The sequence below is a fragment of the Microtus ochrogaster genome, unplaced genomic scaffold (assembly GCF_000317375.1).
Source record: "Microtus ochrogaster isolate Prairie Vole_2 unplaced genomic scaffold, MicOch1.0 UNK30, whole genome shotgun sequence".
In the NCBI taxonomy this organism is placed as follows: Eukaryota; Metazoa; Chordata; class Mammalia; order Rodentia; family Cricetidae; genus Microtus; species Microtus ochrogaster.
Window position 1 is genome coordinate 3,980,624 of NW_004949128.1, and position 13,685 is coordinate 3,994,308.

Consider the following 13,685-nt stretch of genomic DNA (forward strand, 5'->3'; position numbering starts at 1 on the left):
GAAATTCCTGGAACACAGAAGGACACCACTGCATCTGGCTTTGAAGTGGGATTCCAGAGGTCAGACTCAGATCATCAGTCTTGTACCGCTAGCACCTGCTCCTACAGATATAACCCAATGGACCACAATATTGAATTTCATAATTTCCTACTGGAGATAGTGACCACAACAGTAAAGTTATTACTACTGCTTCAACGTAAGAAGGAAATTGAAGTGGGTGGCGGTGGCACATGTCTTTAATTCCAGAACTCAAAAGGTAGAGGCAGGGGGAGAGACCTCTGTGATTTTGAGGTGAGCCTAGTCTACAAATTAAGTTCCAAGAGAATCAGAGTGGCACAGAAAAACCCTGTCTTGAATAGCCAAAAACCAAAACCAAACCAAAATAAACAACAAACAAGAATAAAATTGAAAATTTAATACAGACACTAACGACAGCAGCCATAATCAATAAATTCTCTCATAATTGCAATTCCTTGTGGGTGGTAAGATATGAGTGGTAATTTCCTTCATTCTACCTTCTATATTTTTTAAAATTTTAATGTAATTTTATTTCCATATATGTATATACACATACTTAGATTTTACAATAAAAATTAGCTTCATTTTATTAGGTAGCAACTCTAAACTTAGTATAATAGGTAATATTATTGCAAATTATTACTAAATAATGTATTTTATAAGTACTAGAAAATACAATTTGTCTTAGGAGATATTACTTTAGCTATGTGTAGGTATGTTATATTTGTTCATATTGAATCTGTTTAACTATGTAAAGATGTGTTACATTTGTTTCACCTTGTCTGCCTAAAGGACCTGATTGATCGAATGAAAAGCTGAGCAGCCAATAGCTATGCAGTAGAGGGTAGGAGGGATGGTATAGTTTAAGTAGGAGGAGGAATCTAGGCTCCAGGGTAAAGAGAACAAAGAAAAAAGAGAGAGACAACTGGGGACAACTAGCTAGACATGGAAGAAGAAGGAAAAGAAGGACATATTGAATGAAAGAAAGGTAAAAAGCCCTGAGGCCAAACTTCGATGAAGAGGAACAGGTTAAATTAGCTTAAAAAAAAAGCTAGTGGGACAAGTATAAGATAAGGTCAAGAATTCTTAACTAAAAATATCTCTCCAAGTAATGATTTTGGGGGTGGCAGTCCAAGAAAGCCTGATGCAAATGTGGAAATATCAGCAAACATATCCAAATAGCTTAATTCAAAGACTAGTTATCAGATAAGACAATCCATCGAGGTACATTCAAGCCAACTAATCATATATAGCACAGTAAAAATTGTAGCCAGACACTTTAAATAACTACATGGACTCTTTTTACATTGGAAAAGTATCCTCTTATTAAAATAGGTTATATAATTTGTGGAGATTGTTATGAGTGTATTGAAGTAGAAAATATGAAAATTTGTGAAAGATACCAATCATTCTGGTGGGGTTCATTATGTGAATTACTAATTGAATTTATCTGAGACAGTACTTTGGAATGCCTGAAATATCCCATAAGGGAGTAGACAGATTCCTCCCACATAAGTATTTATGCCATCTAGAAACAATATTTTTGGTTAGTGGGCTACCTACTTATTTGATTTGACTGTTTAGAATATTCCGCAAAACTGTCTTTCTTCAATTTCTTCCAAGAATTATGACTGGAATTAAATGACGGGTCTATTTCTACAGTCACTCCAATGGGTATGGTTTCCAATATTGTAATTTTTTGTAACTAGCCTGTCCATTTCACTTATGTCATTGATATTTTTGGTAGGCATTTAAAACATATGTTTGTAGGCCCTATCCTACAAAAATGTGATCAAATCAGATATAGTCACTAACAACATATAACTATAGACTGCCTAGGCTCTGTGTTAAAATTGTAGCTACGAGGAGGAACCCTGATCTTCTTGCTGTAGTTAGGAATGGGGACCATTTTAGCCAAAAGGTACTTAAGTTTGTTCTGTCTTCATTGAAACCACAGTGGAAAGAAATCTATTGACCTCTGTTGTGGGAACTGCCCGCCTACTGGAGCATGGCCTCACAGACAACGTACCTGGATGCGGAAACGCGTCCGGCCCCTTCCTCTCTGCTTCCCCCTGGGCCCCGTTGGTTGTTCAGTTTGCTTTGGATCTGATCTTCATCCATCGTTCAAGCAGAGAATCCTGACTTTGTAAGTTTTACCCTTTTGATAAACATCAGTCTATTTCTCAGTTCTGGGCTAGTGTGGGAATTCCTTTTTTTTTAAATAAGCGTCCAATCTTTCTGCCTCCAGACCTCATATGAATACTGTTATTATTTTAATTGGATTTTGTTCACATACCATGAAATAATTATGCTTAAGGCTAGCATCATGCAGGTTTCCTTGATGTCTCTGCCAGAAGGCATCTCCTGGACTTACACCATTGACAGAAGTCATCACTAATTTTTCCTGCTTTTCTAATGTGTAATTTTGAGAGCAATAATGGAAGCGGCATCCTATCATCCTGTGTTCAAGTCCCAGTCCTGGAACTTCTTGCTAAATTTCCATTAGTATAGGATGATCTTTATCACAATAGTTTTTGGTTTAGGGATGGTGCACTGGCACTTTTCAATGAAGAGGTACAGCAATTATCTTACCTGTATTTTTTAGTGAACATCTTGCATATCCGATGCTGACCCTACAGGAAGTGGGAAGCACTTCACCACACCCCTTTCTTCCCTAGGATATGAAAGTAGAGATTTTCTGTGTGGTTGGTTAACTAGGTTGGAATAAGAGAGTTCCAATGTCCTCAGGGCTCATTTGATCAAGAAAGAAACACTAGTTAATACAAGATTGCTTCCAAAACACCTAAAACTAAAATTAAGGAAATCAAAGTCAGGGCACACAGAAGAAATGGAAGTGTCTCGGCATTGTTACATCGCCCACTGTTTTTGCCCACAAGTACACACAGGCATAAGCAAATCAGGGCCCTATTTTGTGATCCTTGCTTATGCAGCTGCCTCCACGCAGCTGTGTTGGTCAGCATTCCAACACATGAATAACAGAAAGGGAGGAGTAAGGTCCTGAGGAGTGCAGGACTTTCCCCATGCTTTACCCTATCAGTGTTTTCTGCTTTCATTCAATTTAAGTTTACCAAGTCTTTCTCTGCAGAAGGATAGTTCACTAGGCACAGCTAATCTTTTCTCAAAGCCTGTTATCCTTCCCCCAGCAATGCACTCATGTTTAAGATCACATGATTTTTAGATAAGAATTGTTCTCAAATCTGGCCAAAACAAACCCTCTCTAGTGATTCTGTTTCTAGGCATACTGAAGCATCTCTTTCTTTCTTTTTTTTTACTCCCATGAATGGAAATTCTAGTATGTTGGTACAGGAAAGGGTTAAAAAGTGCTGGCAGGAAATCATGCATGTGTTAATGCCTGCTGCAGCCTTTTATCTCTTCCACTTTGACCTCACAGTTAGTCTGCAGGAGTTAATCACGCAGAGCCTCTAGTGATTCCCCTTTCTGTTTCTTTTAAACAGAAACACAGCAGAACCACACAAACAGAGCACAGCCCCATTTAAAAAGAAAGAAAAGAACAGAGAGCAAATACATAAACAAATCTAAAAGGACAAACCCCTGGGAGTTCATGGGAGCGCACAGGGCATGAAAGTGAGCGCCTTTCTGTTTCTCTCATTTGCCTCCGTGTGCATCTCTGCCTGTACCATCCCCCCCCCCCCCCCCCCGCCTCAATTATATTATCCTCTCAGACTTGGAAGCTGCTGCCCGGGCTGACGCTTTGATGGTATCTGCGAGCGTTTGTACTGATCTTTATTTCTGCCCCCTGAATATTAATTTTTGAAGCTGGTAGCAATACATTTCCTGAGTGACGGGACCTACTAGAGGCAGGTGGGGGGAGCCAGCATCAAATCATCAGCATAATAATAATACAAAGGGGAGGGATTCTTCTGCAACCCAGAGGCGAGAGGAAAAAAAAAAGCGATGAGTTCGCCAAATACATGGAGCATTGGAAGCACAGTCTACTCTCCTGTATTTTCACAGAAAATGACGCTGTGGATTCTGCTCCTGCTATCGCTCTACCCGGGGTAAGATGGGCCGTTTTCAATGTTGTTTGGCTCTAGAGAGATGTGGGGGAGAGATAGGGTTGTGGAAGCAGGGAGACCACCCAGATTTGAGACACTCTTTTGGCATTTAGGTTTATAATTTAGGGAAGAGTGAATATATGGGGTGGGAGAGAGACGGATGAGAGAGGAAGGACATATTGGTTTATCTGTTAATGAACTAGGTTTTATGTGTTTGTGTCGTGTTTCTGAGCGCTATAGCTCACCTCATAGACTCTGTGTTCTGGGAATAGCATTTGAATTTGCTGCAATCTGATATGAAGTGGGCTGTGCTCGCACACGCCAGCATTTGAGGCCATATTGAAGGCATTTGGGTGGGGGTCTGGAGGAGAAAATTATAAATGGGGTCCTGGAGAACACTAGCGTGGTCTGTGTGAAGGAGTATTGGGGGCGGGGGCAGCACGTTTTCTATTCTACACTACAATCTTCTTTGGTCCTGCACCTGAGTATTCAGTCAGCCAGGTTTTCTATCCAGCCCCGTTGACCCGGCAGCTGATTTCCAGATGGGCAAACACGATTCAGCACCAAGGACAGCGGTCCAGCTTAGGGCCCGATGTAGAGGCTTGCCAAACCACATACAGTATCAGTATCTCTAAATCTTCAAAGGACATCCACATAGTCAGAAGGCCAGTGGGCCAAGGCACAGCACAGGAGTCTGGGGACCTTGCACGAGTTATTGCTGCTCCCACCATCAGATGGTACAGGGGCCACTGAACGTAAGGTAGTGAATATAGTTCAATGAATGTTTAGGTAATTTATCTGGAACAGAGCTGGCCTGGCTGCAGTCTTGAAAACATGCTCAACCAAGTGAATGCAATGCCAAAATCGTGAAGCATGCTTGAGTGCTTCACAGTCTTCCTGCACAAATAAAGGGGGAGGAGGATCCATAAAATTCCTGAGCATGAGTGCTCCCTGAAATGGGTTTCATCTAGATTATTTAGAACTTCTTTTGAACTAAGCCTATGAGAGTAGAATCCCACCACCACCACCACCAGGCATGGTGCCTCTGCTCCTATTCATGGATATAGCTCTCACCACATTATAGTTTCCAATAAGAACCTACAGCAGGCTAGAAGTCCACGCTTTCATAGTATGCTCTTCTGTATTTCCATTTTAAAATCAAGTATTGTAAGAAATATTTCTATGGCTGTGTCATCTCCAAACTCCAATAAAGACACAAATCTGTGGAAGATATCAAGACACTATACCAAAGTTTCCTTGGAAGTTAATGTAGCTGTTGTAATAGAGATAAACTAAGTGTTTAACTACAATAAACATTGAGTTTAGATAGACCGTTTCATTAAAACACACAAATTGAAAAAAGAGTCTCAGAAGAGGAAAGCAACATTTATCGGAAACAGTATTATATGTCACAGAATATAGTAGAACCATTAAAATATTTTTTTTTTCTATTCAAAACCATCACACACTTTCCTGTTACATATTTTGTGTAAGTTTGTAAACTTTGTTTTGGGAATCAGAGTGCTCATAAATAGGGCATTTCTTCTTGTACTTCTACAAACCATGAAACCTGTGGAATAAAATCTAGATCAGACATGGGGGAATGCATCTTTCCTTCTTATTTCCATTCATTTTAGTAAACAATTTGTAATAACTGCCTGAGTATATTCTTATGTATTTTGCCTCCAAATTATTCTATTTTATTTCTTATGGCATGATAGCATTTAAGATTTATGTGTTATAAAAATTCTCTGATAGATATATTTTTGTATCCTCGGAGTAATGATAAAGCAAGTAGCCACTGCAGTTTCGTGCAGTGAATGTGGTCAGAGTTTCATGTGATGCAGTCCTTTAGATGATCTATCTAAATACCTGAGTATGGATGGAGAAAGTAGAAGATTTGCTCTCCAAAGCTGTTGCAAAAGTGTGGGATACAAAGAGTTTCTTATAAAAACGAATGGAATCCTCAGATTCTATGTCATAAACAATAACAGTAAGTGAAAGGGGATGAACATTGTAGGAGAAGAAACTTTAACAGACACTTTCTAATCTATAACACTTCAAATGAGCTTTTCTTCCTATTAAAGGACCAAACTCAGTTGGTCATCCCCACATAAAAGCAAAATAAATCATAAATCAAATCATCAGAGCAAGTATGTTGAAAGCTTATACCTCTCCTTCGAGTGAGAATTTCATAAACTTGAAATTTGCTGCACTGCCTTGTATCTTGTTTACAACTTGTGAGAATCACTTGGGAACTGACGAAAATGGAAATTCCTCAACCACACACTGGATGATTTTGAGTCATGAGGTCTGCGTGAAGTCTAAGAATGTTAATTTTAACAAGTTCTCAGAGTTCCTTAAGAAAAATAGGCCTGTTGTCTGTCTATTTAGAAAAGTTTATTTATTGCCCTAGTTAATATTCATAAATAATGTGTTTCCTACAATTTTTATTCATCTTGGCATATAAAATCAATTTTTTATCCATTAGTTACCTAGTTGTATATTAATCAAGTATGCCCATAAATCAAAAATTAAAACTATAAAGGATGTTACTATTTATCCCATGTGTAAATTTTTTGAAAAATTTTGACATATAACCTACATAAATGTCTATGTTGGTATATGCACCAGTTCTATATACCACAAGATCATATGTTGACAAGTATGTTTTAAAACAAATTTAAAAATTTTGTAAATTATTTTCATATAAATTCATCCTGCCACAAAGTTTTAAAAATTAGTAAACTTTAAAATATAGCAGAAATTATTGGGAATAGTAGGAAATTGGTATACAAAGAGGGACATTTTATTTTGAGTGGCAAAAATTATCTTATACTATATTTAGACTGACAGTTATTTTTTAAAAATTAGTTGAGCAGAAACATAGTAGATTGAATTTTTGACAATTTCAATTTTTCATTTAAATAAAAGTTTTAATAGTTTTACTTTATTTATTTTAGAGATTATAACATGATTAAATATCCCATATTCCTCTCTTGCTCTATGTCAAACTTACGGGTTCTTTTCAATTAGGTTTTGTCACATACAAATAGGTACATACATATTTACTATGTGTCATTTTAATGCTTATACTTATTTTGTGTTCTTTACTGGATAAAGTATGTTTCAGATAAAATATTAAGAGTTTTGAATTTTTTAATGCCGTAATTACGTTTTATACTGAGTTTCACTTTTGCAGACCATCAGCATAAACATAAAAGAAATACTCTAATTTTTTAATATAACCAACTTGTTTACAAAGTTAATCTTCATCAGCAAGCTTGTTACTCTACATCTTTACAAGTGCTTTCCCTTATTTTTTTCAAGAAAACTACCTTTGTTTTTCATAAGCACACACAATTGCTTTGGTTCTGACATAGGATCCTAGTTAGTCTTCTTTGAGCACCTACGTGAAAGGGTAAAAACAGAGGCTGTAAGTATTACTCAGAATTTCCAAGAATCCTTTCCCCACCACACTGCACACCAAATACCTGGATAGCAGGCTGGGATTTTGAAACTGTTTTCTGTTTTGTTTCACTTTGGGTTGTTCACGCTGAGCTACAGGTTGAATTATAGACTGTGCTCTGCACCAGGATAAAAATTCAACTTTCATTTAATGGAATCCATATATACCTTTCTTGTATTTTAGATTCATTATATATATAGTTTAAAATAATTCACCAAAATTTAAGTTAATGGTAAAAACTTGTTTAGAAATTTTATAAGTTCTAGTCAAGTAGGAAGGAAGTCAAGATTGACTGCAATGACATCATTCCTTTTGTTCATATTGTCCTACCAGGCCCATGATTCCTTTTTGATTATAGCATCTCAGTTTGTTGAACATGGATATTTAAAATTTTAATCACAATTTAAATAACTCACAAGTGATCTTGACAAACTGCCATACTTACAAGAACAGAGGATAAGTAAGTTAAAACCAAAATACCAGAGATAATTAGTGACTGATTTAAAATAAAACCAGTCATGGTATATGTGCACACCTGCTTAAGCACGTACTTTGTACGTGATACATGTATACTTAGCATTAAGCACAGATATTTTGCCATATGTATCCACAAAAAAACTCATATTGTTAATTCTGATTATCTGTTTTCTTTAAACCAACCACCTAATCTGTCTATGATTCTGTTTCCTAATCTGTCAAGCCTGGGTGATAAAGAGAGTATCACCATACCACAGTGAAGATTAGATATAATTGGCATGAAAATGTATAGTTCACTGTATCTACACACAGGTCAAAGTTGATTTGAAAGTACATATATTTATGGTTGATTTAGAAGATGCCTTACTTTCCTCTAATTCTGCACAGCATGCATCCTGCTGAGGGTTGTTTCCAGAACATGGATGTGCTAAGCACTCAATGTAATTGAGCCACATCCTCAATCAGATGATTCCTTCTCTTGACATCGACCTGAAACAAGCAACAACAACAACCACAAATCACAGAATATCTGGGTGTCTTGACACCCATTCTGGTTGAACTTCCAGACTGTTTAATTAGAACTTTTAATCAGTGTTCTGTAATCAATTTGGTAAAATTGTTTTTGAAAAATCACAAACACATGCCATTTCAATAAAGCTCAACTATACTATATCAGGTATAACAGATTCTAGAAAAGATATCTTAGCTCCAAATGTTTATCGGGTAAATTAAAATATTTAATCTATTTCTTTCTGAAGATTTCTTGAGATCTTAGTACTTACCATTAAAAGCTATCACATTGTACTCTCTGGACAGACATACTTAGACACATCTTGCTATTCAATGGCTTTCTACATTTAAGAACATACTAAATGCAATGGCTTAATTCAAAATTAGAATTGTATTTGGGAAATAAATTTCCCATATTATTATGTATGTGTAAGAAAGAAATAGTTCAATATGCAATTCTTTGACTATGCAGGACCTACTATGGAATGCCATCAGTGTTTAAAAGTCTTTACTATCTGTCAAGAAAACTCACAGGAAAATTTTCAGTAGTTTTTAGCTCAGTAGTTTTCATTAATTATTTTACAAAATTCTTAGAAAAGCAAAAGATGAAATTGAGTTAATAATACTGAATATTGAAGCAGAAATAACATGGCTTTATCAGTGTAAGGAAACTTAAATTTTCAAATATGTATATACTAAAGGATGACACTGTTAATTACCTGTATCATGCTAGAGCTTACTTAATTGGCTGTGCTATGGGACCTCCTAATATCAAGGCAATGATGCTTTTATTTCTGGAGTAAAAAAAAAGAAGTTTCTGTTTCTAAGTATTAATTATAGTTTTTAGTTTTTACTGTAATCCTTATATTAGTGTTCTTATACCCTCGATAGACTTGTTAGATGATGAGGATAACACTTTTTTTCGTCAAAGAACTGTCATAACTGAGAACCAAGTTGATTAACGGACCTAGGAATTCTTGAATATCAGCTTCAGGAAAGACCGAGATTCCTGTTGTTGTATTCCTAGCATACATAAAACACTGGATAAGTATAATATAATTCTTAGTGTTAGAAACCACACAGGTTGTTGTGAATTGCAAGTGGCCTCTTCATTTTGCTTCCCTGGGGGATGGGGGGTTGTTCTTTTCTCATGTGTACTCTATACTGGATATTAAACGTCCTTTAAAAGAAAATGTAAAAGCCCCTTTTAAGTTACATATTAGTGGCTTAGGGTAAAAAGAAAACTTAACTCCAAATCATATTAATCCTTGTAGTATTATATTACGAGAACATAAATATGGTAATAATTCTATATTATTATAAGATCATTGTTCAGCTGTGCATAGATAAAGTACCATGTGAAGGGTAAATACGTAGCACTGACATTACACTCTCCACCCATTCATAAAGAAAACCAAAAGAACATAAAATAGCATAGCAGTGGGCAAAACAAGGGATGTTTTTAAAAGCAAAGATTCTTTATAGTAATTGAAACCTTACCATGAATAAAAGTTCAGCTACAGAGACAAGTGTATGTAGTAGGGCAGTAGACTCTGCAATTTATTCATTCAATTTTATGGTAAAATGTCTCAAAAACACTAAATATGCCATGTCAATATTTAATATATATTTGTGGTGTGGAAAAATAAGTGATAGATGGTCTTATGTGTTGTTTGGTAGTTTTCAGTCTTTTATAAATTTCTTTTGCAAATGTACTTGAAATACATGGGTGGTGAATATTCTTCGCACAAAATATGATATAGATGAGTCAGATGTAGTGGTACATGTCTTTAATACCAGCACCCAGTAGGCAGAAGCAGGAGGAGCTCCCAGAGTTCAAGGCCAGCCTGGTTTACAAAGTAAATTTCAGGACAGTCTAGGCTAAGCAGAGAGACCTTATCTCAAAAACAAAAGGAAGAGAAGTATAAATCAATAAACATTTTTCATATTTAGAAAGGTATATTTTGGAATTAGATTTACTGTGTTGACTGGGTGTGGAATTACAGAGTAGCAGAGCCACAAAGATCTGTTCTCATAGAGTTTTAATATAATGCATGTGGGTACGGGTTATGACCAGAAAGGTATACAAATAACAATTAAGCTTTTACTAGACAAATGCTATGTGTTAGATGAGAGCTACATGATGCTCTACAAAAAACAGGTTGGGGTTCCAGTGTTGTTAAAGAAAGTATGGCACAGAGGTTCACAAACATCAAAGATTCATCGGCAAACACCTAGTTGCAGTTTTAACAAACTGATTCTATTTCCTTTTCTTGTTCTTCACAGTTTTCAGTATAATTCTGAAGTGATCTTTCATATGTATAAAAATTTATATATTAATGATATTTATTTTTGAAGATCTACATTTTTTGAAATGTCCTAAGCTTTTCTGTTAGTGTTTAGAAAAGAATTATTTAAAACATACACACATACACAAAAATACAAAGGGCAGTGATAAAAGTCACACTGTGGTCTATTTACATACTTTTACTTCAACAACTTCCTATATAGGAAGTTGGGAGCCCTCTCCCTATACTATTTTGTATAAACCAGTCAGGTGTAATTGATATTAATATATTTATTATATAATGCTTGTAATTATATATATGCAACATAATATGATGTATATATATAAATATAAAACAAGGTCTTATGGTTATATAATTGACAGTGGATATGTATTTTTCTATTATTTTTTACTGATTTATCTTTTCTGAGTCTTTGTTAATTAGATATAAATGGACAAATACAGTCATAAAAGATACCATGACCATCTGTATTCTGCAGTTGACTCCAGAAATAATAAAGTAAGATAGTTTGAATACAATAGAGCCAAAACAACAAGGATGGAGGCATTCATATTTTAAGTGCAAAATGAGATGTGTCATATAAAAGTACAGATAAGAGTTTTTAATTCCTTGACAGTTTTTACCTTACTTTATTCTTTTTTTAGTTTTTTTTAAAAATACTATTTTGTTAAAAATGATTCTAATAGTTATGTTAATGAATTAACTGCCACATAACCAATTATCTTCAAATTCCCTGTCCAAAAACAATAAATAACTAAATTAGTTAATTAATGAATTAATTAATGCTGTGCTTCAAGGGTGGAATCATTTGTAGTGCACAGATGTAGCCAAAGAAATACAAATTTAAGATGTTATCCCTTTATTTGACAATTGATAATGAAAAAATTTAAATTTTTTTTTACTTTCTATCGCTGGAAAGATCAATTTAATGAAGCTATTTGCCCTCCACAAGCCCAATAACAATTTAATTAGGTAATGGAAAGAAAAAAACTTTGATCCTTTCCATATTCTCTTTCTTTTAAACTTCGAAATCCATCAAATGTGGCTACAAGCCAAGAGAAAATGAACAACGACAAAACAACTCTTAAGCTATACATGCTAGGCTGTGACGTGTCTTTCAGAGTACAAGCTACTAAGCTATATTAGGTCACACACTCATTCATAGTTAGTCATTTCTTACATAGTGAGCCTCAGTCACCTTATTTAATTTCTCTTTGGCAAGTCACTTTGAGTAGTGACTGGGTAAATACACATGCACCTATTACCTCTCTTGCTACTGCGGGGTCATTGTCTTTTCCCTAGTCTTTATTCTTTCTTAAATGCCAGTTTGTATGCCAAGGCAATATTCTGTCTCCCTCTGTTTAAATCTAAATTTTGTGAGCATGCATTTTTTTAACTTCTAATTACTTTGTTTTCTAAATTTCTCATCCATTTTCTTACCTAGAATGAGGTAAGAAAACTGGGGGAAAGACTGTAATTTCTAGAATGCCTGCACTATTCATTTTAAGTGTGTTGTTTCTGTCAACCAGAGACTAAAAAGATATGGACAAAAATTATAGAAATATATATATCACTTTAGGGGACTCGTCCCTCATATAAAACTAAACAGGCATTTATTTTCCAGTAGTTGGTAACAAACTACTGACATTCATTTGCTAAACAAAATTACTGAATTTATTATTGAGGACAAACCTTGTTTGCTTATCTTGACAGTCAACTCTCTTTTTGTCAGGATAGATTATTTAACGGTTGTAGAGTATTGGGAAAGATAAAAATGCAAGGTGATATTTTGCAATTTGTGATCATGACTATCATTTCAATTTCTGTATGCCTCATAGATCTGATCATAGGTAGGAAACCATGTTACCTAGGTTACAGCATCAGCACCAAAAATATCTTTCCGATACCATGTTTGCTCTTTACTAACTCACTCATGACACAGAAGAAATAGCCCCCAAACTAGTTTTCTCAATAACAACCTATTCTAATAAGTAATTCGTATAAGATTTAATGAATAGGTGGATGATTTTTCTTGATAGCATTTCTTCTGATTCATGCAGACATAGGTTTTTTCCTACTTGTGAAATTAGTATTAGTGAAATTCACTGTCTATGTATTTTCTTTGATGCTTATTTTATTGGTCAACATGATGTTAGGGGATCCAATGGTGTTGCTTTTTGTTGTTGAATTTTAATATACCTAATTATTTCCATGGTGTGTTAAATTAAAGTTAATGGGACAATACTGTCATTGCATTCTTTTATGTGTTTTTGAGACTATGCTTTAATTTCCATGGATGAAAGTTTTTAGATGCAAAATAACTATGGCATGATATTATTAATTAGTAGAAGAGTTTTCAAGTTCATAACAGTGAAAGTTACTTCAAATTTCACAGCTATAGAATGTATCATTTTCCAATTATTCCAAAAGGTAGCAGTATAAATTAGATACATTCTTCTCAGATTAAAACACAGCTATGACAAGTTTAGCTGGGCAGATATAGCTCAGAGTCTCTCATGAGGTTATAATCATAACATAGGGTTCTACCGTTACCCAAATGCAAAGATTTATATGTTTCTAAGCTCTCAAAATTATGCACCATCATTCATAACTTATGCTATAAATAACACAAACCAACTCTAACATTGTGGTTGTGGTCAAAGGAAAGTGGTTGTCTTAGTGTGTTCAAACTGCTGTAAAAAAAAGTATCCTAGACCACTGTTAAAATATTATGAATGGAAATTTTTTAATTTTATTTTTTTCTGCTTTATTTTTATTATTTATTTATTTATTAAAGATTTCTGCCTCCTCCCCTCCACCGCCTCCCATAACACTCCCCCTATCAAGTCCCTCTCCCTCATCAGC

General features: G+C 35.0%; 1 protein-coding gene across 4 annotated transcripts in view; it reads left to right on the top strand.

Annotated features, from left to right (window-relative positions):
• Positions 1–3,701: 3,701 nt before the first annotated feature.
• The window catches only part of Gabrg2 (gamma-aminobutyric acid type A receptor gamma2 subunit), an 84,281-nt gene continuing 74,297 nt past the window's right edge, over positions 3,702–13,685 (top strand). For all 4 annotated transcript variants that reach the window (XM_005368192.2, XM_005368193.2, XM_026789797.1 and 1 more), the window contains exon 1: positions 3,702–4,058. In XM_005368192.2, the coding sequence (XP_005368249.1) occupies positions 3,955–4,058 (104 nt within the window). In that variant the 5' untranslated portion in view covers positions 3,702–3,954. The remainder of the gene's footprint in view (positions 4,059–13,685) is intronic.